The 23,847-nt window shown below is 39.2% G+C and overlaps 1 protein-coding gene across 1 annotated transcript in view; it reads right to left on the bottom strand.

Moving 5' to 3' along the window:
- The window catches only part of CCDC30 (coiled-coil domain containing 30), a 2,524,512-nt gene that overhangs the window by 2,035,113 nt on the left and 465,552 nt on the right, over window positions 1–23,847 (bottom strand). The window contains exon 3 of the mRNA XM_044060442.1: window positions 4,427–4,609. Coding sequence (XP_043916377.1) covers window positions 4,427–4,609 — 183 coding nt within the window. The remainder of the gene's footprint in view (window positions 1–4,426; window positions 4,610–23,847) is intronic.

Raw genomic sequence — 23,847 nt, forward strand, 5'->3', positions numbered from 1 at the left:
AACTTGTAAACAAATGTATGGCATCTAAATTCAAGGAAGTAATTTGTTCTACTGTATTTGGCATTCATCAGACCTATCATTGAGTACAATGCTTCCTTTGGTAAGTACCTAACCAGGCATATCCAACAACTGGAACATCCACAAAGGTTCCTCACTAAAAGAATACCGGGTGCAAATAATATGTCCTATGCAGTCTGTCTCAAGGCCCTATATCTGTATTCTCTCTCCTACAGGCCTTTGAGGGGAGATCTATGCCTGGCATACAGGGCATTGTCAGGCCCCACTCTGATGGACCTCCTGCATATCCACATAACAAACAGGACCAGAATTACCCATTCTAAAGACTTGAACCTTGCCTGGGATATAAATAGGACCTGCTGGAGAGAGAGGCATGTATCCCAGAGACTACCCAGTCTATGGAACAGGCTCCTCATCCATGTGAAGCAGAGTACCTCCCTAACCCAATTCAAGTGCAACTTGGACTATTGGATGGGAAACCTGAAATTCATCCCTGGTTTGGCACCGATGTCTCTAATGGACAGAGGTAATCTGTAAATGCTTCATCTCTCAGGCCCATGCTTACACTTACCAAGGGTATCAGAACTTGTCAGAGATTTGGGATGCATGATTAGGTTTTAAAAGGCCCTTGTGGTCAAAAGAAATGGGGGGTGGATCTTAAATGAAAGACCAACACTGATAGAGGTTTTAGTAGAATCTATAACAAAAGCTGCCATTAAAAACAAATAATTAGAAGACTAGATACAATACCGCATGATAACTATAAGAATTAATTAGGGGAAGTTAGAAAGGATTGGGAAGAGAGAGTGGATAAGCAATTCAGAAAGAAACAATGGAAGGATATGTATGTCTCCCAAAAATGCAACAAAATCTAGAAGATTTGGGTTTTTTGCTTGGAAATGTTTACGTAGATATTTTTATACCCAAAGTAGAGTCCAGAGAATTTTTCCTAACATAGACAGCAAATGTTGGAGGTGTGAAGGTTAAGAAAAAGGTAATTGGGAACATATTTTCTGGGAGTGCGTTGAGTTGGCAGGCTTTAAAGATTCCCTGCAGGGTGAGATTCTGGGTGGGTGGATTGGTGTAACGAGGGAGTTGATTTTTCTGAGCTAAGTCTTGCTGTGTCTAATTATGGTAGCTTCCAAAAAAGCAATTACTAGAGAATAGAAATCAAAATCTAAACCAACTATACTAGAAGTAGTGAATATAGCAACAGAGAAAAAAAAATTGGAATGGTGATCTTTATAAAAAAGGTAAAAAGACGGCAGGACTTAAATGAGCTATGTAATGTTTGACTGAAAATGATTGGGTAGATTCTAAGTGATGTACAATGTTTGCAACTGAAAGTATGTCAGTATGGTTTGTAATGTAAAATACTTGCAACTAAGATTGTGTCAGTGTGGTTTGTTTCATTTATATAAATGTATGATTGCCTATGCCGTAAGTGATGGTTTATTAAAGATGCTTCTTGTTTAAAAAAAAGGGAGGAAATTAATAATTTATGTAATGTTTCTTAGAATATATGATATACAGCAATATATGTGAAGTATAATGTTTGTAAATGTGAACTTGTTAATACAGTTTGATTACATTTACATAATTGTAAATTTGCCTATGTCACAAGTGAAAATTCAATAAAGGTGTTTAATTTAACAAAATGATGGCTGTGATCCATACCTTGAAATCTATTCACCTTCTGTGGTCTCCTGGACCTATTCAGGTACTTACAGACAACACCACAGTGATGTGGCATATAAAAAGCATAAGGGTAACAGGTCATATCCTCTGTGCAGGTTGGTTATGATGGTGTGGGAAATAGCTCTACAGCATTCTTTAATCCTTCAAATGTCTTATGTTCCACAAGAGCAAAACATATTAGCAGACAAGCTGAGCAGGACCAGGATAGACTTTCATAAATGGAAATTTAACAAAGGGATCTTCCAGGAGTTGATCTACTTGTGGATGGTGCCTAGCCAATGATCAGGGTTCCATCAGGAATTATGTACCACTGGTTCTGAAATATTTGAGTGGGTCACTTTCCTATGGAGTGTCTTATTCCTCTGTCAAGGTACATACTACAGCTATCTCAACATTTCTGCCAATGGATCATCCCCTTTCTTCTTAGTTTTTGGTAAAATAACTTCTGAAGCAGGTTTTACATCTTAGATCTCATAGAAAACAGATGGCTCCTTCTTGGGATTTTAACTTTGTGCTGGAAAAGTTATCTATGTCTCCCTTTGAACCAGCACATCAGGAAGATTTATGGTTCATCATATGGAAGATTGCACTCCTTATTGCTCTGAAATCTGCAAGAAGAGTATCTGAGTTGTAAGCTCTCATGGTGGGTGAACCCTATCTGGTCTGGTCTGGTGTTCCATAGAAATAAGTCACATTAAGAAATTTGTTTCAGAATTTACTATGAATCAAGCCACCAAGCTCCCTATATTGTATTCAGACACTCAGAACCAGAAAGAAAGGATTATACATACTCTGGACACATACAGGAAGGTCAGGTACTATCTTTGCAGAACCACACTCTTTAGAAAAGCTGTTAATTTCTTATGAAGGGACAACACGTGTCAAAACCAGACTTTCAAGGTGACTGTCCTCAGCTATTGCCTTTTTGATATACCCACCATAGAAATTCAGTTCCTGGCAATATCATGACACATTTTACCAGAGCCTTGGCATCTTTGATGGCATACTGGAAAGGGGGAGACTCTATAAGCAATCCAGAGGCAGAAGCTTGGTCTTCTATACATTTAATTATGAGGTATTACAAAGTGAATTCCTTTTTTAGGTCCAGGACTAGCTTTGCTCGGAACATCTGCCAGGGGCTTCTGGATCCTTATCCTCCCTTCCAGATTGGATAGGCTTTAGTAATCCATCCAGACTGCCAAAATGTTTCTGCAACAGTGAGAATAATGAACATTGCACAGTTGTGTTAAGTTTCACTTATCATAAGGGTGGATGTTTGAATTCTTCACTGCTGCAGAAGCTGCAGTCACCCACCCACAATCCCCCCTTCTCTTGTATATAGTTAGTTGTTGGGATATAAAGTTCTAGATTATAGCTGCCATCTTTACAGGTTCATGATAAGTAAACTCATTCTTTATGGGCAAGAAAATTCTGAAGTTACTTCTTCATTCTGACTGCTGATTTCCCTACAGTGGGCTCATCAATCAGAACCCTGAGTGAAGGTGTGGGAAAGAGCCAGAGCTTTGTTTAGCTAGCCAGTTGTTGTATCCTCACCACCCTCCTAGGCAGGATAAAATTCACATAGCTAAAAGGCTACTGCCCCAGTGAGAATGATGATCATAAAAGTTTTTCTATTATTCCAGATGTTTTTCATGAATCGTCTCTCCCAGACTGCTCAGAAATCTCTCTCTAAAGTTTGCCTTTAAACTTCCCCCACTGGGGTAGTTTCTCAGTTCTTCCTACAACTTCCCTCCTTCCTAGCACTGATCCTCACTTTGCAATAGTCAGTTCACACAAAAACTGCTTACAGTTCTAACTTCTAACCATGGTCATGATACAAGACACCTGACTGTATGGTACCAAATGGAAGTATGCAACCCTAGCTGCAAGCTTAAGCTATAGGCTCAAAGGATCACTTATTTCAGATAAGTGTAACAGGGTAGTAAAATTCAACAGTTTAAACTGAAAAGTCAGAAAATGTCTTTTTTTTTTTGCATAATGCGCTATCTTAAAAAGTCAGGTGCAAGAGGCTGTTAACCAAAACTGCTGTACTAGTGATGTCTACCATTACATTCAACTGGTTATGACAGCACGCAGAAAAAAAAAATAAAAATAAAAAACTCAATATGTGATTATACTTTTCAGTAAAGCACATCACAGCAATCACTGCTTCCTGTAGGTTAAGAGAATATATAAATCATTTCTGTTATTTTGTATTAAGTGAATGTGCATGCAATCTGATTCCTACAATGCTGATGACTGTTGTTTGCTTTACATGGAGTGGAAGACAGTTCACAGAAGCAGTATGCTCTGTGATAAAGTACTTTTCTTTCTTTATTCAAATGTAACTAGAACGAATTGATGGGTATCATACACTTACCCTGGGTTTAGCATCTCCATCCTTCATGAATAAGAGGAAAGTATGTATGTTTCATATATCCTTTTTCGGCCCGTCTCTGGGTTATTTCTATGCAAAATATAAGGGCAAAAAAACTACCATGGCAATGAAAGGCTAGGCTTTTTAAAATTAAAGTACGTTTGGACCTATGACCAAAACACATTGCTGATGCAGTAAAATGTGTTTACACTCTATAACTAATATTATGTAAAATTATGCATTCTTGTAGCTTTTCTTCCCAGATTTGCCCGGTTAACAATTTCTGCCTATTGTAGCCAACTTGAAATGTTAAACAAACAAAATGGTACACACCTCTTTCATCTCTGCTGCCTGCTGTTGCCTTAACTCTTCCAAATCCTGCATGGTACACTGCATACTCCCATTACAGTGCTGGTAAAGATGCCAGAGGTGGAGAAGACATTCATTTACACTGGCACTGGGATTAAGGCCTTCTTCCTTAAGCCTCTGGATAATATATTCTAATTCTATTTCCTCCTAAAATAAAACAAGCCATTCAGTAACTACACCTAAACGCATGAGCCACCAAGAAGTTAGCAATTCAGCTTCATAAAGTTTGGGTTCAACAATTAGTTAAATGCATTCAGTTTCCTTTCTTTTAAAAGCTATTAACTACAGCAGTCTGTAGATTCTTACAAAGACCAAATGATCTAGTTTTTAAGCTAGTTTTCTTAGGATAAAGTCCCAGTGTATGAAAATGTGCTGTACTCTTAAATATAAAAAAATGAAGAAAAGCCTTCAAATCTGAGATAAAAAAAATTACAATTTGCCATGGAATTGGTATTAAAGTCACAGATTGCACTCTTCCCTCAGCTTGATTTGTTCTTACAAACTTAATCTACAGATAGTTTTCTCTGAGCATGTAGTTACCCAGATTTGTGGTTGGACTACAGTATAATCTCATTCCCCTTTTTATTTGACAAAGTGCTTTACTCAACAACTGTCAATTTATATCCATTACAGACAAGACTAGGGTAATGTGAAAATACATTATCATCATCAAGCTCACACATCATATGCTGCACTCATTACTGTTTTAAGCATTATTATGTTTTTGTCATCTTTATACAGGAGTACTTAACTGCCACCTATCAATGTAAACCTCTTAACTTTGTATTTGACTGTGTAGATTACATTCCACACTCTGCATTTCTTATAATTTAGCAATTCTGGTGCAAAATGGATCCGTTTTGTTTTATTGTATTTTTTTCAAGAACATTTCCCGTGACGCCAATAAAATTTGATTTCCCAGTGTTACTAATTAATCATAGATTCATAGGTAGTTATCAGACTGTGATAGAATGACCATTGAGAAGCCTAGCCAGAATATGCATAAGGGATAGGTGATAGAGGACTTCCAAGATGGGTGCACACTGATCAACACCTTCATTTCAGCTCTCCCAGTACGAAAGTAGAAAATGAGAAGTAACAGCCAGTGAAATTGTCATCTGGGGCAAAATTTACTAACTGACTAGTAAGTACATTGTCTGTATATGCCAGCAAAGAAGAAATTTAGAGAACTAGAAAAGGTGAAGACAAAACACTGGCTGGGAAGAATCCTTCAGCTTTTCAACAAAAATCAGTCCAAGCGTTCGCTCTGGCATACAAGATGGCTTCCAGTAATGTAGAGGAAAAATAAATTAAAAGTACTCCGAAGTGATAAAAAAACATTGAAGGAATATATCAACTCAAATAAAAGGCTGGAATAAAAGAAGAAGCTTTAAGTTGTTACTCAGATGAACTGATAAAAAGTACAGTTTTGTACCTACCATAAATGTAGATGTCCGATAGGCATGCATCTGCAGTCCTTACAGATGGGTTGTCCTGTCGTCAGGCAGCCCTTCGGTCGGCCGGATTCCAAAGTCTGGGTCTGGCCTCGGCTGGTGTCGCACTTCACCCGACGTCATAGCTGCAGTTATTCGGGTATAAAGGCATCAGCCGACGCCATTTTCCTCAGTGTTTCTTGCCCCAGATGCCAGGTGCCCTCTAGGAAGGCTAAATTTGGATAAATGCAAATGGTTCCAAATAGTAGAGAGCAAACAAAAAATAAGCATGTATGTACATATATACAAACAAATACACCATAATAGATTCCCCAGCTAGCTACAAGATGGGCAAATACCCTAGGAGTACCACAGAGGGAAGGAGGGTGGGTAATCCTGACTGCAGATGCATGCCTATCGGACATCTACATTTATGGTAGGTACAAAACTGTACTATGTCCTTCAAGGATGCATCTGCAGTCCTTACAAATGGGTAGAATACCATAGCCAAACTGGGGGAGGAGGAGAAATAAGATTATGGTGTAGTTAAGATCCCTTGCAAAACAGCAGTGGCAAAACCTGCTCGGGATCTGGAGTATAAAGATAAATTATAATGCTTGGCAAATGTATGCACGGAGCTCCAAGTAGCAGCCTCTAAAATGTCCTTGGTAGCCACTCCTCGTAAGAAAGCTGTGGTAGTGGCTGTAGCCCTTGTAGAGTGAGGCCTGATGTTTTCTGGAGTTTTCTTCCCATGGTAGGAGTAACAAAATCTAATGCAATTTCCTATCCACTTAGAGATTGTCTGTTTTGAAATTGCTTTTCCTTCCATTCCTGTTGCATATGCTACCAGTAGCTGGTCAGTTTTTCTGTTGCTCTTGGTCCTGTCCAGGTAGTAACGTAATTGTCTATGTACATCCAAGGTATGCAACAGTCTTTCTCCCCTGTTCTGTGGGTTGGGGAAGAATGTATGTAGGTGGATAGCTTGATTTAAAGATACCCTGGAGACCACCTTTGGCATAAAAGTAGGATTAGTTCTCATGGACACTCTATCTTGATGGAAGATCAGGAAGGGCTGTACTGCCATTAATGCCTGTAGCTCAGATACCCTTCTTGCTGAAGTGATTGCAAGCAGGAAAGCAGTTTTCCATGATAAGTATTGTAATTCTGCTGTTGCTGCTGGTTCGAAAGGAGGTAGTGTCAATTTTTCTAGCACAAAGTTCAAGTCCCATGCTGGCAATGGTGGCTTCCTAGGTGGTTTTACATTTTAATTCCTCTCAGAAACTGCCTGAGCAGAGGATGTGAGAAGACTGGAGGATCCAAGTTGTATTCTGCTGAAATGGCTGATGCATGAATCTTAATGGAAGAATAGGACAGGCCGTTGTGGAAGAGCTCTGCCAAGTATTCCAGGATGTTAGCTATGTTTACCAGTGACACATTCTCTCCTTTTGCTGTACTCCAAATGAGATATCTTTTCCATTTTGCTGAATAATTTTTTCTTGTTGAGGGTCTGCGAGCCTCCAAGATAATGTCTTTAACCCTTTGAGATAAATCTGGGTTATTTGGTCTTATGCAATGTTCCAGGCAGCCAGCTGCAGTGTTTTCAGGTTTGGATGCAGGGTTTTGAAGTTGTTCTGTGTTAACAGCAAGGGAACTAGGGGCAGAGGCCATATTTGTTCCCGAGACATACTCCTCAGTAATGGGTACCAATGTTGCCTTGGCCAGTCTGGAGCTATCAGGATGATCCTTGGACGGTCTTCTTTAATCTTCAATAGCACCTTGTGCATCAAAGGAAGAGGTGGGAATGCATATGCTGTCAGGTTTTTCCAACTGAAAGATAGGGAGTCCACTTTCCAAGCAAGTGGGTGGTACGTCCTTGTGCAGAATTTTTTCAGTTGGTGATTGTGTGGGGATGCAAATAAGTCTATTTCTGGTAGTCCCCATTTCCCTGTAATGGTTTTGAAGATGTCCGGATGCAGCATCCATTCGTGGGCATCCGTGGCAGTTCTGCTTAGGATGTCTGCTAGTATATTTTCTTTTCCTGGCACAAAAATTGCTTGTAACTGAATGTTGAAACTCAGTGCCACATTCCAGAGGTCCATTGCCATCCGGCATAGAGGGTATGAATGTGTGCCTCCCTGTTTGTTGATGTACCACATAACTGTGGTGTTGTCCGTCCTTATCAGCAGTTGACCCTGTCGAAGAAATGGTCTGAATGCCTGAATTGCCAGTTTTACTGCCAGCATTTCCTTTTGATTTATGTGTAGGTGCAGCTGGTCTTGAGTCCATAAGCCTTGTATGCACTTGTCCAGCATGTGTGCCCCCCAACCGAGGTCTGAAGCGTCTGTTGTGATGGTCTGGCTTGGTTGAGTGCTGTGGAAGGGCAGTCCCTTGTTTGTTTGACAGGCCTGAGCCCACCATTGGAATTCTTGCTTCAGGCATGGAATTATTGGAATTTGGGTTTCTAGGCTGTGCTTGTGCTGAGACCATAAATTCCTTAGGTACCACTGTAACTTTCTCATATGTAGTCTGGCATGTGGAATCAATATTATGCAGGATGCCATATAACCGAGAGCTTGCAGGACTTTTCTTGCTGTTAGCTGGTTTGTTAAATGATATCCTTCCCACGGATAAGTATTTTTCTGTTATTGACATTAGTAATGCATTCTTTTCTATTCCCCTACAGGAAGATAGTAGATTTTGGTTTGCTTTTACGTTTATGAGTAAGCAGTACACATACACACGACTGCCGCAGGGATATTGTGATAGCCCTACAATCTTTTCGCAAGAAATGTCGACAAACCTGGCACAGTTTCAACCAGAACATGGCTGTCATCTACTATTGTACGTGGACGACATCTTACTGGCTGCACCCACGGAGGCTGTCTGTGAGTCCGAAACTATTAGGTTATTGCACTTTTTGGCGAAAGAGGGACATAAGGTAAATAAACCTAAATTACAATTTTGTAAAACTGAAGTACAGTATCTAGGCTATACCATTTCAATTGCTGGTAGACAACTAGATAACTGTAGAAAAGAAGCTATTTTACAGGCACCAATGCCCAGCACAAAAAAAGAAATGATGTCATTTTTAGGAATAACAAATTTTTGTCGTAGTTGGATTCCCAACTATGCAGAGGAAGTAAGTCCACTTTCAGAACTTATTTTCGCACTTCCCATAGCAGCACATGACGCGCTGCAATGGACGGATAAGGCAATACAGGTATTTACTAGGGTAAAACAGTTGATAGCAGGATCTGCAACACTTAGCTTCCCTGACTATACAAAACTCTTTGTTCAGACAGTAGATTGTAAGCAGGGCTTTATGACATCGGTTCTGTTGCAAACTTATGGGGATAAGTTGAGACCATTAGCCTTTTATTCCAGTAAATTGGAGACAGTGGCACGATCCTTGCCACACTGTGTACAAGCGGTAGTCGCAGCTGCACAGGCTGTGCAAGCGTCTGCAACCCTAGTTTTGTTTCATGATCTTACCTTACGAGTACCGCACTCTGTCGCGGTAATACTACTACAGGATAAAGTTACCTTTCTCTCTCCTAGCAGACACTTATCCTGCATGACAACGTTACTATCACAACCACACATGACCATTGAGCGATGCACCACTCTTAATCCAGCCACGCTGTTACCTACAGCCGACGATGGTGCCCCTCGTGTGTTTAGATTTGATACACTCTAATGTCTTACCTAGACCAGACCTTAAGGACCAACCTTTGGCAATTTCAGATTGGACCCTGTTTGTAGATGGGTCAGCACGTAAGAATGAGGCAGGTATCACACAAGTGGGGTATGCAGTCACAACTGAGACTAAGGTACTGGAGGCAAAACCCCTCCCCAGGAACCTGTCCGCACAAGCGGCCGAATTGATTGCTTTGTCCAGAGCATGCACCATTTCCAAGGATAAGGCAGTTACTATCTACACAGATAGTCAGTATGCTTTTTCCACGGTCCATGTCTTTGCACAGCAATGGAAAAATAGGGGAATGGTTACGGCCTCAGGAAAGGAAATAACCCACAAGGATTTAATCCTTAGCCTCTTACAAGCTGTCCAACTACCACGGGGACTGGCCATCTGTAAGTGCGCAGCGCACACGAATGCCAAGGATCCAGTATCACTTGGAAATGTACTGGCTGATAAAACTGCAAAAAGTATAGCCTTAACCTCTACCTTTGCACTCGAGACCACACAGAAGGAACTTCACCCTACAGATAAATTTGATCTACAAACTTTACTGGTAATGCAGGAACTTAGTACAGTTCAGGAAAAACAGCGATGGATTAAATATGGGGCTATTCAAAAGGAGGGAGTTTTTGTAGGTCCAAATTATAAGTATGTCTTGCCAACAAACCTTTTTAGGTATGCCTCATTAGTGACGCATGGCCCATCGCATCTGGGCCCTGCTGCTATGGTTCAAATGATCCAGCAAATTTTCTGGACCAAGGGCTTTATAGCAAACGCTAAACGATTTTGTTTATCGTGCCTGCTTTGTGCACGACACCATGGTGGTGGGGTGCGGATCACTCCAGCAGCTTTCCCGCTGCCTCCGTATCCATTTCAGACAATCTGTATGGATTTTATTGAACTAACTCCTGTTCAACAGAAGCGATTTGTGTTGGTCATTATTGACGCTTTTACAAAATGGGTTGAAGCTTTTCCGGTAGCACACCCAGATGCACTGTCGGTAGCCAAGGCCCTTACAAATAACATTATCCCTCATTTTGGGCTACCTACACGCATCTATTCTGATAATGGCACACATTTCGTAAACCAAGTTATTCAAAAGCTGGCCGCCGTTTTTCAGATTGAAACTAATTTCAAACTAGTCAAACCAAGAAGTACACAACGAGGAAACTTGTTTGCAGACAGAAACGCCACCGAGTCAAAAAGCTTCTTAACGCTTTTATTTAGAACAAACCAAAAGAGCGTTTTCGCCACAGACCACTGCAGCTTCTTCAGAGAAACACATTGAACCAAAAACACTCCATTTTAAAAAATGCTTAATCAGGAAATGACATATTCCTGTTTCCTGTTACCAATGAATTGTGTTTAAAGACACATACAAAAAGTGCTTGATATTTAAAAACATCTATCATTTAAAATCATTTTTAAAAACAAACAAGAAAAAATATTAAGTTCACTTATATAAGTAAAATCTCAACGGCTTAACTATAATGTGGATGACAGTAAACAGTTATCTTTACTGTTTACAACATACTACTATGCAGAATGTATAAATGAATCTATCAAGAGTGTAATCAAGTACTCATGGGGGACATTAAAAACAGTATACTATATATAAAGTGTATGTGCAGCCCATGTTTGCTCAATGCAGGCTTAATTTAAATCATTTTAATTTTTGGATTTATTGTGTTATAGCCATGTAGGACTAAATAGAACTATCCAATTGCCCTGCGAAAATACGTGCGTCCTAAAAGGTTCTGCACGTAAATATCAATTGTGTCTTCCTAATAGTACAACTAGCACTAATATAAAAAAACCTAACAATTAGTTTAAACCAAACCCTGAGTGGTCAAACGTCAAATCAGCTAGCTAAACCCAATATGTGAGTTCAAGGTGTTACGAACCACAAGACTGCCAAATCAAACAGATAGATGCTAACTGGTGTCCAAGTTGAACATGTAGTCGTAGATGACTATGTAGTAACTAACCGGTTTTACCTGAAGTACCTTTTTAATTTAAGTACTGGGGCAATATTGCAGTTAGTGTTAAGGCCAGGAATACAAAAAGCATCCAAACGCAACTGCCAGTCCAGCTCACAGTTTTCTAATATTAAAGATACAGGGCCCCCCCTGATTTTTAAGGGTACATGGTCTATAGCCATGAAGCTAAAGCTATGTCCTGGGTACAATGCAATATGTTTAGCCAATGCATTGTCATCTTTACATGTCCTAATTGCGTACAGGTGCTCATACATCCTATCTCGGAGTCGCCTGTCAGTTTTCCCGATGTAGAACGCCGAGCAGCAGTTGCACAAGGCGATGTATATAACTGATTTGCTCTCACAGTTAAGTGCATGCCTGATGACAAACTTCCTGTCCCTGACATGGAATGCCTCCCCTGTTCGAACATTATTACAGAAGTTACAAAATCCACATCTGGACATTCCTTTCCTTTTAAAAAAACTGTGTTGTTGAACATCCCTTTGTAGTAGTTCTTTCAAATTTTTAGATCGTTTGAAAATAAATCTAGGTTCACCTCCTAGTTTACCTGCTAGTAATGAATTTGAAGATATCAACCTCCAATTTTTACGGATGATGTCCAAAATTGCTTCTGAGTTAGTGCTAAAAATAGTAACAAAACTCAAAGATAAATCTGTGTCTGACCCTCTATGGTCTTCGTTATTACCCAAGATCTCACTCGTAGGCACATCATCTGTAAGACTACTAACTGCACTGGAAGCGACCTTCTGTTTAGTCAATAAAGGGGTGTAAAAGCCTCTAGATCTTTTAAGTGTAACTTCCTCAATGAGTTCACAAACCATTTTCTCAGGGTAACCCCGGTTAGTGAACATTTCCTTCAGAAAGGAACATTCCTTAACAAAGTCCACTAAGGTGCTACACATTCTTCCTGCCCTCACCAGCTGTCCCTTCACTATAGATCTTTTTTGTTTGTGAGGGTGGAAGCTGGTGAAGTGCAGGAAAGAGTTACAATATGTGGCTTTCCTGAAGACAGTGGACTTAAAGCACTGCTGACAAGTGTCCTTCGTAAGTTTAACATCTAAATAGTCCATCTCAATAGTGGAAAATTTAAAAGTGAACTTCAGGAACTCGGTGGAATTACTAATATTATCCACCAAAGTTTTCGCTTCTATTTCTGACCCCCTAAACAGGAGGAACATATCGTCAAGAAAACGGGTGTAGAAGGTGACTGGGGCCATAATACCAGGAAGGTTGGCCAAAATGTTCGCTTCCCAGTACCCCATTACATAGTTTGCCACACCTGCTCCACATGGGGAGCCCATCGCTACTCCACGTTTCTGTAAATAGAAGTCACCATCAAATAAGAAATAGTTACTAGTTAGAACTATTTCAAGTAGTTCCATAACCAGTTCGATCTCCAATCTGGACGCCCCAAACTTCTGTAACATTGACCCTGTCCATTCAACCGCTTCTAAGTGCGGTATGCACGTGTAGAGGTCAATGACGTCTATAGTTAACAGATTGTCATCTTCATTGAATGGCAGTTTGTTAATATTGTCCAGAAATGTCCATGAGTCCTTACACACACTTGGAATATGCTTGATGTATTTATCCAAGATGTGTGTAATTAGTTTGGAACATGGGTAAGTGATAGAGGATCTGCTGTCAATTAAGGCTCTCATAGGGGGATCAATAACCCTTTTGTGAATTTTAGGGATCCCAAACATAACGGGGATCTTGGAGGACATGATGTCAATATAATTATATGTCTTGATGTCAATTTTCCCCGTTAAGAAAAGGTCCCTAAAATAACCCCTAATCCTTTGTGTGGAACCATTAACTTCATTTCTTGAAGCTTTTGTATAGGCGTCACTCTCAAGGAGGGAGGCCATTTTCTCATTGTAGGTGACATTATGGAAAATCACCAAGCCTCCTCCCTTATCCGGTTTTAGCACCCGAATGGGTAACTGACTAAGTTCGTCCAATAATAATCGTTGTTCTTTGGAAATATTGGAAGTTATGGTCTTATTATGATCGTTATATTTGTTACCCAAGAATCTGAAGTCAAATTCACACATGTTCTCAAACAATTCCAAAGTGGAATGTAATGGAGGGTTAAAAACACTGGACAGTTTTAATGGTCCTGTATTGAGAGTGGTATTTACTTCACCTTGGTTCACAGCCTCTGTTTCATGGTTGAACAGTAACTTAAGATTCATTTTTCTTACAAAACACTTTAGTTCAATGATTTCTTTCGCAACATTCCCATAGGAAGTTGGAACAAAAGTGTTTCCAAAAGCTAACAGTTCTATCAGTTGTTGGTCCAAAATGATGTCAGAGAAATTATAAATGGTGAAATCACCATTCATATTGTTAAGGATAACAGGAGCCCGGGTTTGGGAAGGTGAGCTTAGGGCATCAGCATCGACTATACTAGAACTATCTGCCACCAAGGAATTTAATGTGGGGTCAATCAGGGACGAGTTTGTTACTTCGTCCTGTTCCTGTAAGTCTTCTTGCTGCGTTGCCCTAAAAAATTTTTGTTGTTACTATTCCCTACGTTATAAGTAGTGTGACCCCTGTTGTCATTAAAACCTTTTTCACTTCTCTCGTGACTTCCTTTGTCTTTAGCGAAGCCCTTAATTCTATTGCTCCTTCTAGGTGTTGGAGTCACATAGTCATTCCCAATGTCTTCTTCATCAAGGTCTTCTACCCTGTTCTCATCCTCACCTAATGCTTGGAAAGAGTGTTCGTTGTTACTACTTATGCGAACATGTCTAGTCCCTTTAAGGTTAGGGTAAGCAGAATTCTTACCAAAATTTTTTAGGGCAACGCAGCAAGAAGACTTACAGGAACAGGACGAAGTAACAAACTCGTCCCTGATTGACCCCACATTAAATTCCTTGGTGGCAGACAGTTCTAGTATAGTCGATGCTGATGCCCTAAGCTCACCTTCCCAAACCCGGGCTCCTGTTATCCTTAACAATATGAATGGTGATTTCACCATTTATAATTTCTCTGACATCATTTTGGACCAACAACTGATAGAACTGTTAGCTTTTGGAAACACTTTTGTTCCAACTTCCTATGGGAATGTTGCGAAAGAAATCATTGAACTAAAGTGTTTTGTAAGAAAAATGAATCTTAAGTTACTGTTCAACCATGAAACAGAGGCTGTGAACCAAGGTGAAGTAAATACCACTCTCAATACAGGACCATTAAAACTGTCCAGTGTTTTTAACCCTCCATTACATTCCACTTTGGAATTGTTTGAGAACATGTGTGAATTTGACTTCAGATTCTTGGGTAACAAATATAACGATCATAATAAGACCATAACTTCCAATATTTCCGAAGAACAACGATTATTATTGGACGAACTTAGTCAGTTACCCATTCGGGTGCTAAAACCGGATAAGGGAGGAGGCTTGGTGATTTTCCATAATGTCACCTACAATGAGAAAATGGCCTCCCTCCTTGAGAGTGACGCCTATACAAAAGCTTCAAGAAATGAAGTTAATGGTTCCACACAAAGGATTAGGGGTTATTTTAGGGACCTTTTCTTAACGGGGAAAATTGACATCAAGACATATAATTATATTGACATCATGTCCTCCAAGATCCCCGTTATGTTTGGGATCCCTAAAATTCACAAAAGGGTTATTGATCCCCCTATGAGAGCCTTAATTGACAGCAGATCCTCTATCACTTACCCATGTTCCAAACTAATTACACACATCTTGGATAAATACATCAAGCATATTCCAAGTGTGTGTAAGGACTCATGGACATTTCTGGACAATATTAACAAACTGCCATTCAATGAAGATGACAATCTGTTAACTATAGACGTCATTGACCTCTACACGTGCATACCGCACTTAGAAGCGGTTGAATGGACAGGGTCAATGTTACAGAAGTTTGGGGCGTCCAGATTGGAGATCGAACTGGTTATGGAACTACTTGAAATAGTTCTAACCAGTAACTATTTCTTATTTGATGGTGACTTCTATTTACAGAAACGTGGAGTAGCGATGGGCTCCCCATGTGGAGCAGGTGTGGCAAACTATGTAATGGGGTACTGGGAAGCGAACATTTTGGCCAACCTTCCTGGTATTATGGCCCCAGTCACCTTCTACACCCGTTTTCTTGACGATATGTTCCTCCTGTTTAGGGGGTCAGAAATAGAAGCGAAAACTTTGGTGGATAATATTAGTAATTCCACCGAGTTCCTGAAGTTCACTTTTAAATTTTCCACTATTGAGATGGACTATTTAGATGTTAAACTTACGAAGGACACTTGTCAGCAGTGCTTTAAGTCCACTGTCTTCAGGAAAGCCACATATTGTAACTCTTTCCTGCACTTCACCAGCTTCCACCCTCACAAACAAAAAAGATCTATAGTGAAGGGACAGCTGGTGAGGGCAGGAGGAATGTGTAGCACCTTAGTGGACTTTGTTAAGGAATGTTCCTTTCTGAAGGAAATGTTCACTAACCGGGGTTACCCTGAGAAAATGGTTTGTGAACTCATTGAGGAAGTTACACTTAAAAGATCTAGAGGCTTTTACACCCCTTTATTGACTAAACAGAAGGTCCCTTCCAGTGCGGTTAGTAGTCTTACAGATGATGTGCCTACGAGTGAGATCTTGGGTAATAACGAAGACCATAGAGGGTCAGACACAGATTTATCTTTGAGTTTTGTTGCTATTTTTAGCACTAACTCAGAAGCAATTTTGGACATCATCCGTAAAAATTGGAGGTTGATATCTTCAAATTCATTACTAGCAGGTAAACTAGGAGGTGAACCTAGATTTATTTTCAAACGATCTAAAAATTTGAAAGAACTACTACAAAGGGATGTTCAACAACACAGTTTTTTTAAAAGGAAAGGAATGTCCAGATGTGGATTTTGTAACTTCTGTAATAATGTTCGAACAGGGGAGGCATTCCATGTCAGGGACAGGAAGTTTGTCATCAGGCATGCACTTAACTGTGAGAGCAAATCAGTTATATACATCGCCTTGTGCAACTGCTGCTCGGCGTTCTACATCGGGAAAACTGACAGGCGACTCCGAGATAGGATGTATGAGCACCTGTACGCAATTAGGACATGTAAAGATGACAATGCATTGGCTAAACATATTGCATTGTACCCAGGACATAGCTTTAGCTTTATGGCTATAGACCATGTACCCTTAAAAATCAGGGGGGGCCCTGTATCTTTAATATTAGAAAACTGTGAGCTGGACTGGCAGTTGCGTTTGGATGCTTTTTGTATTCCTGGCCTTAACACTAACTGCAATATTGCCCCAGTACTTAAATTAAAAAGGTACTTCAGGTAAAACCGGTTAGTTACTACATAGTCATCTACGACTACATGTTCAACTTGGACACCAGTTAGCATCTATCTGTTTGATTTGGCAGTCTTGTGGTTCGTAACACCTTGAACTCACATATTGGGTTTAGCTAGCTGATTTGACGTTTGACCACTCAGGGTTTGGTTTAAACTAATTGTTAGGTTTTTTTATATTAGTGCTAGTTGTACTATTAGGAAGACACAATTGATATTTACGTGCAGAACCTTTTAGGACGCACGTATTTTCGCAGGGCAATTGGATAGTTCTATTTAGTCCTACATGGCTATAACACAATAAATCCAAAAATTAAAATGATTTAAATTAAGCCTGCATTGAGCAAACATGGGCTGCACATACACTTTATATATAGTATACTGTTTTTAATGTCCCCCATGAGTACTTGATTACACTCTTGATAGATTCATTTATACATTCTGCATAGTAGTATGTTGTAAACAGTAAAGATAACTGTTTACCGTCATCCACATTACAGTTAAGCCGTTGAGATTTTACTTATATAAGTGAACTTAATATTTTTTCTTGTTGTTTGTTTTTAAAAATGATTTTAAATGATAGATGTTTTTAAATATCAAACACTTTTTGTATGTGTCTTCAAACACAATTCATTGGTAACAGGAAACAGGAATATGTCATTTCCTGATTAAGCATTTTTTAAAATGGAGTGTTTTTGGTTCAATTTGTTTCTCTGAAGAAGCTGCAGTGGTCTGTGGCGAAAACGCTCTTTTGGTTTGTTCTAAATAAAAGCGTTAAGAAGCTTTTTGACTCGGTGGCGTTTCTGTCTGCAAACAAGGTTCCTCGTTGTGTACTTCTTGGTTTTTCAGATTGAGTTAAAACACCATTGTGCCTACCACCCACAGTCAGCAGGGTTGGTTGAATGCCATAATGGCATTCTCAAAGGCAAGTTACGTAAACTCATGGCCGAGACACATCAGTCTTGGATAAACTGCTTACCTCTGGCACTCCTGTCCATGCGTACCACTCCCACCTCAAAAGGGGTCACACCATTTGAACTATTATACGGGAGACCTTATTATGTCCCGCAGTGGCAAAATCTTTTACCTGTGGAACGTGAGGGGGGTGAAGAGGTAGCAGATTACATGAGGAAAATGCTGACCAGAACTAACACTTCTTTAATGAATGATTGTTTTTCAGATCAGAAGAACAACAGGATCCTGGAAGTGAAACCGGGGAATTGGGTCTGGATTAAAATTGTCAAGAGGAAGACGTGGGTCTCCCCCAAGTGGGAAAGTCCATACCAGGTTTTGATAGCAACACCTACAGCAGTCCGAATAAAAGAAAGAACATCGTGGATTCATCTGACACACTGTAAACTGGTAAAACAGTTTGAACTGGACAAAAACTTGAGTTCCCCTGAGGAACACTGATTAGTAGTAATCTTGTTTTGTATGAATATCTGACTATTGTAGCAATGCAGAGAAATACCGGAAGGGAGTAGCCTTTCCCACAAAAGCATTCCAAACTAATTTTGTTGTTAATAAGTGTGATTGTTACTTTTCCGTTTTGGCCGTTTTTATTTTTCAAACAAGACTAGCCAAGTAGAGAGAGATGATGCATATGCTCTATCTTTTAATGTTTCAAATTGTTGGATATGCACGGCTATCCCTACTGTACATGGTGGTCTAATGTTAGGTACAGTCCCTTTGGGGGCAAATGATACATGGACTAATTTACTATTTGAAACTTCAAAGGTAGCCTTAAAGGACAAAATAGCATTACCCCTCATGGGTAGCCAGAATGGAACTGTATGCTTCCAAAGAATGGGCAAGATTAAGGTTGGATGGAGTCAGTGTAATGTAACCATAATTCATAACTGTACAATAGATGGGCACTGTGCAACGAGTTTCAAGCCTATAAAAGTGCTTATTAATAGTACAGTGCTTATTAATGACACAAGTTTCTTTGAAAAAATGTTATCTGTGTATGATCTGTTGTTTAAAGGGCTGCAAGACAAAAGGAAATCACTCTGTTCCAGTCAATATTACACTTAAAGTAAATGATTGTTATTTTATCTGTGGTAGAAAAGCATACAAATGGTTACCAAGGAATTGGTCAGGCAGTTGCTTTTTGGGTTATTTAGCACCAGCTATAAGACATACATTTTTTCTTCCCCAAGGTAAAATACGAAATGTACGTGCTGTTAATAAACCTGTTAATCCCGTAGGCAACGGTGATGCATCCCGGATCTATCACCACGATTTGGCCCATAGTAGCAGCAAGGGGCTATCACACATGGACTTGGGCGATGATGTTATTTCCTGGGCTGGTATTCTTCCAGCGTATGGGACAGTAAAATCCATTTGGGAGCTCAGAAAACTGTCAAAACTGTTAGAAACTCTGAGCAATGCAACTTTTTCTGCGCTAGAATTGGTGACGGATGAGTTAACTGCAATAAGGACTGTAGCGTTGCAGAATCGTATGGCGCTCGATTTCACCCTAGCGGCGAAAGGAGGCACTTGCGAGTGTTGTCCGTTCATTACAGACAACGAATATGACATTAACAGCCATCTGGAGATCCTACAACAAGTTTCTAAACTTACAAAACCAGGACAAAATCCATTAACTGACTTTTTCCAAAATTGGTTTGGAAATTGGGGAACAGTACTTATGAATGTCTTAATTGCTATATGTGTTGGTGCCATTATATTCCTACTGTTGGGTTGTTGCTGCATTCCTTGCATCCGAATGATAATATCAAGTGTATTGTCTGCCAATGCAACTAAAGCTTATTATTCTGAATATACAGAACATGAGTCATGCGAAAAACTGTATGAATAAAATGTATTACTGGTGATACAAAGTGTTGTAAGGGGGGAAATGTAGTAAAAATCTTTGTGTTCAACATCTTTGTATCATGTATAGTAAGGGTTAAAATGTGAAATTGCATTGCAAGCAAAGAAGCAAGTTAAAATAAGTTATTTTTCTTGTAAAGTATTTGCTGACCAAAGAGGAATGCACAGATGCTACCTTGGTCCAGGCACAAGCTTATCTTGTGTCTGACCTCTGACCATCTAAGGCTCCAGTATGTGAATTTATAGCCTTGACTGAAATTCCTTGTCTAGTAACCAGCTGCTGTGTACGTGAAGAAGAGGGTATAAAAACCCATGTAAAGTGTACAGAAATTAGACTGCTGACATACCATGTACTTTGTAGCATGTCTCCATGCATGTAAAATAAACCTTTTTGCTTACTTTTATCTGCGTGATTCTTCCAGTATATGTTAAGAGTATTAAAATCTTTTGACAGTATTTGATTTTTCTTGTATTTAGTCTGCTGTCTGTACATACCTCTCAACCTCTTAGTTCAAGAAATGTGGACAAATCCTTAATAACAGGGGACAAAGGCTCCAACACAGGGACAATTGTAAAAGTTGCTCTTATAAACTTAGAAAACTGTTAGAATAACAAGATTTGTGTTAGCATGCATTGACTGAAGGACATACTGTAAATGTTGCTGTTATAAACTTAGAAAGCTGCTGGAATAAAAGTATTTGTGTTAGGATGCATTGTCTAAAGGACAGACTATAAATGTTGCTGTTATAAACTTAGAAAGCTGCTGGAATAACAGGATTTGTATTAGCATGCATTGTCTGATGGATATGAAGTCTGAAATTCAAATGCACGTCATTATTTAGTGACTTCGGCCTTCAGTGATTTGTCAGAAAACAATAAGTTTTATAAGGAACAGACCAAAAAAATAAAGTGAAAGTCTGTACAGTTGAGAAATACGTCTTCCTAGCATATACGAATAGAAGAAAGTCTAGCCACTCAGTGGTACTTTAGTGGCTGGATTTTTTTCTGTTTGTATTTGCTCAATTTACAGTGGGCAGGCTGGTTGGTCTGTCCAATCACTGTGCTCATTTCTGAATAGTAATGACCCTTTATTGTACAAGTCATGATATAAACTCCATGTGGTACAGTAAAGCAGTTCTGTATAGTGAGTATCAAGGGACTGTGGTGAGGGGTCTTTTCAGTGATTGTTGTATGCATTAAAGATATTAAAGAAATCATCTACTTTTTTGGTTGTAAAAAATATAGGTTTACAATGTACAAGAGAAGAAAGGCTGGGCAAAGCAAGATTGAGTTAATATGCTTTGATCATGGGCTGATGGGGTAGGGGTGGGGTGTAAAAGTGCATTAATTATACTGTATGTAGAATTAAAATAATTTCTCTTATTTTTACAAGAGTGGATGTCTAGATTAATGCCCTTGGCTTAAGCTATAAAACAAGTGTTCTGCAAGTAGGCAAAAATGATGAAAGCCATTAGAAATGCTAAGTTCCTTACTTCTGGAAAGATATTAGCTGTTTTGTTTTTCCTCTGGCAAATGTTCTCAATGGGAGGAAAAAAGTATGCAGATGAAGGCAGTTTTACATCTGATTCCGAGTGAAATTTACAAAGATTCCCTCTGCAGAGATGTTAGCTGTTTTTTTCTCGTGGATGACATTTTTAGATGAAGACGAGCTGTCTGCAGGTGCAAGCATTTAATCTTGAGAGTTCCGAGCATTCTTTGTTGAAGAAAATACAATCTTTAAAGATATAATGGCAAGCAGCTCAATGAAAAACAATTATGGGAAATAAGTATGAGCTAGCAGCCTCCCTAGAAGCCTGAATACCTTAATACATTTAATAGAACAGTGTAGAATTTAATGTTACTTAAAGATAGCCAGTGCTGTTTTCCCCTTAGGGCTAAAATGTTATTTCCTGAAAGCATTCAGGGAACACAGACTATAAAATGCCATTTAGTACTGTTCCTATCTGGAGGGTTAAACTTTATTCTGAAAATCTATATAGCTTTTCGTGTTTGTTCTAAGTTAACAGGAGATGTGGATGTTCTCAAAATGTATTTATTTTTTTTTGACAGTTTAAAACAAAAAGTCTTTAAAAATGTGACACAGGTTCAAATGGAGATTAGTAAAAGCAACTGTATAAAAGAACAGCCTGCCAAACATTAGTGTGCGCTTGTAAGACAAAAGCTGGAAAACACCTTCAAAATGTCTTGTATTTTAGGTGGGAACAATAGCTTTCTGTCACAATGGCTATGCTATCCATAGCATCTTAGAATGTAAAAGGCCTTACAGTTACAGTACAAAAAAATTCTACTGAATTATATTAAAGAAATGCAGACTGCAAATAGCAATGCTGCAGGATACACATCTGGAAAGAAATAAGCATGTAAATTTGACAAAGAAAGGATTTCAGGATGGATATGCAGTAAAATATCAAAGACAACTGAAAAGGGCAATAATAATACTGATTGCTAAAGGGGCTCCGAAGGTGATACAAGAGGAACATAAAGGTACATTAGTTGTAATAAGGGGATATTGGCATGGGAGAAGGGTTACACTGGCAAGATAATTATATGCCAGCAAAAACTGCTATCATGGAGTTTAAGAAAATTTGAGGAAAAATAATCAGCTTTCAGCAGGGAATATTACTAATACATGTGCACTGGAAGTTGATTTGTAATAGTGACGATTTATCAGGGGGACATAGAAGGAAAATATAACAAGTGAGGGTAGATTTCTGAAGAAAAGTATGAAAATATTTGGTAAAGAAGACATCTGTAGTAGGAACTCAGAGAGAATTTACATATTCCCTAAAGCACAATAACTGGAACAGACTAGATAAAATATTTCATAGGAACGTGCATTTAAAAGTCCAATTTATTGAGTGCTTTCGTAAGCTGACTTCCTCAGAACTAAAAATGAAAAAAATAGCGCTTTCCCACTTTCTTGTTAAAAGGAGAGAAATTTAAAAATGGGTACTAGAAATTATTCAAGTGTTACTAGAGATGATTGAAATCTCATCAGAAGTGATACCTTGTGAGTGACATACAATGAAATGGAGTTTAAAAGTGGAGTAAAAATTAAAAAAATAGAGATATGGTAAAGAAGTAAAAGGAATTATTAAGACGGGATGACAAAGGTTAAAGTATTGCAGAACAAAAGGGAATCTCACACAAACAAGATGAAGAGCTGTAGAGTGCTAAGCAGAAAATAGAGTATTTGGAAAATATGCATGACTTTAGAAAGATTGCTCTTAATCAACTATTTTTGATAACTCCTCCAGAGCACAAAATCTTTTAGCACAATGATTTACGTGACAGAAAGTAGAAAGGGTCTTTGCCAAAACTGGGGAGCCTGTAACAAGAAAAATAACCAGAAATCCAGAGGTATTAAAGATATTTTAGGAACTTTAATGAAAATCAGTATAAAGCAGAAGAACGTGGAAATCAAGAAAGAACACAAATGGAATTATTTATGTGATGCCCCTGCACTGCCCCAGTAATCAAGGAGCCTCAATTCTCAACACTAGCACCAGTGAGGGACGTACACATTGGGAGGATGACAAGTGCACACACAGTAAAGTACAATTTCCTTAAGAGCACACAGAGATCACAGTCAGTCCGTGGCAGGTTTTCTCCCTCTTTCTCCAGATCCCCTACAAGACTCCCCACTGGCACAACTATAGGGTTAAGATCTCAGCCGAGTGGTCAAGCTAAGACCTCCAGCACCCTCTCTGTCCAACCAGTGCTTCGTGTCCCTTCTCAAGTAGCTCACACACACACACACATACACACACACACACACACACACGTTGAGATTTGACTTGTATACAAACCCACAGAGACTCCAGGGGAAGGCTGGTACACGTTTACTAGCTATGCCCCCTTCTGCCCAGACTATAAGGTGGTTATCACTGCCAGCAGCCAGCTCTTAACTACTTTTAAGGCCCTTACTAAAGGGTGCCCAGTCTTACTGTGTAATGTTACTATTATCCAAATGGTAAGCGTGACCAACAGCAAGGTTATTGGATTGGCCTATACAGTGTCAGCAAACACATATGCAAGTAGTCTAAGAGCTTAAATATCTGTGA

This window comes from Protopterus annectens, chromosome 2.part0, assembly GCF_019279795.1.
Source record: "Protopterus annectens isolate FY-2018-M chromosome 2.part0, PAN1.0, whole genome shotgun sequence".
Taxonomy (NCBI): domain Eukaryota; kingdom Metazoa; phylum Chordata; order Ceratodontiformes; family Protopteridae; genus Protopterus; species Protopterus annectens.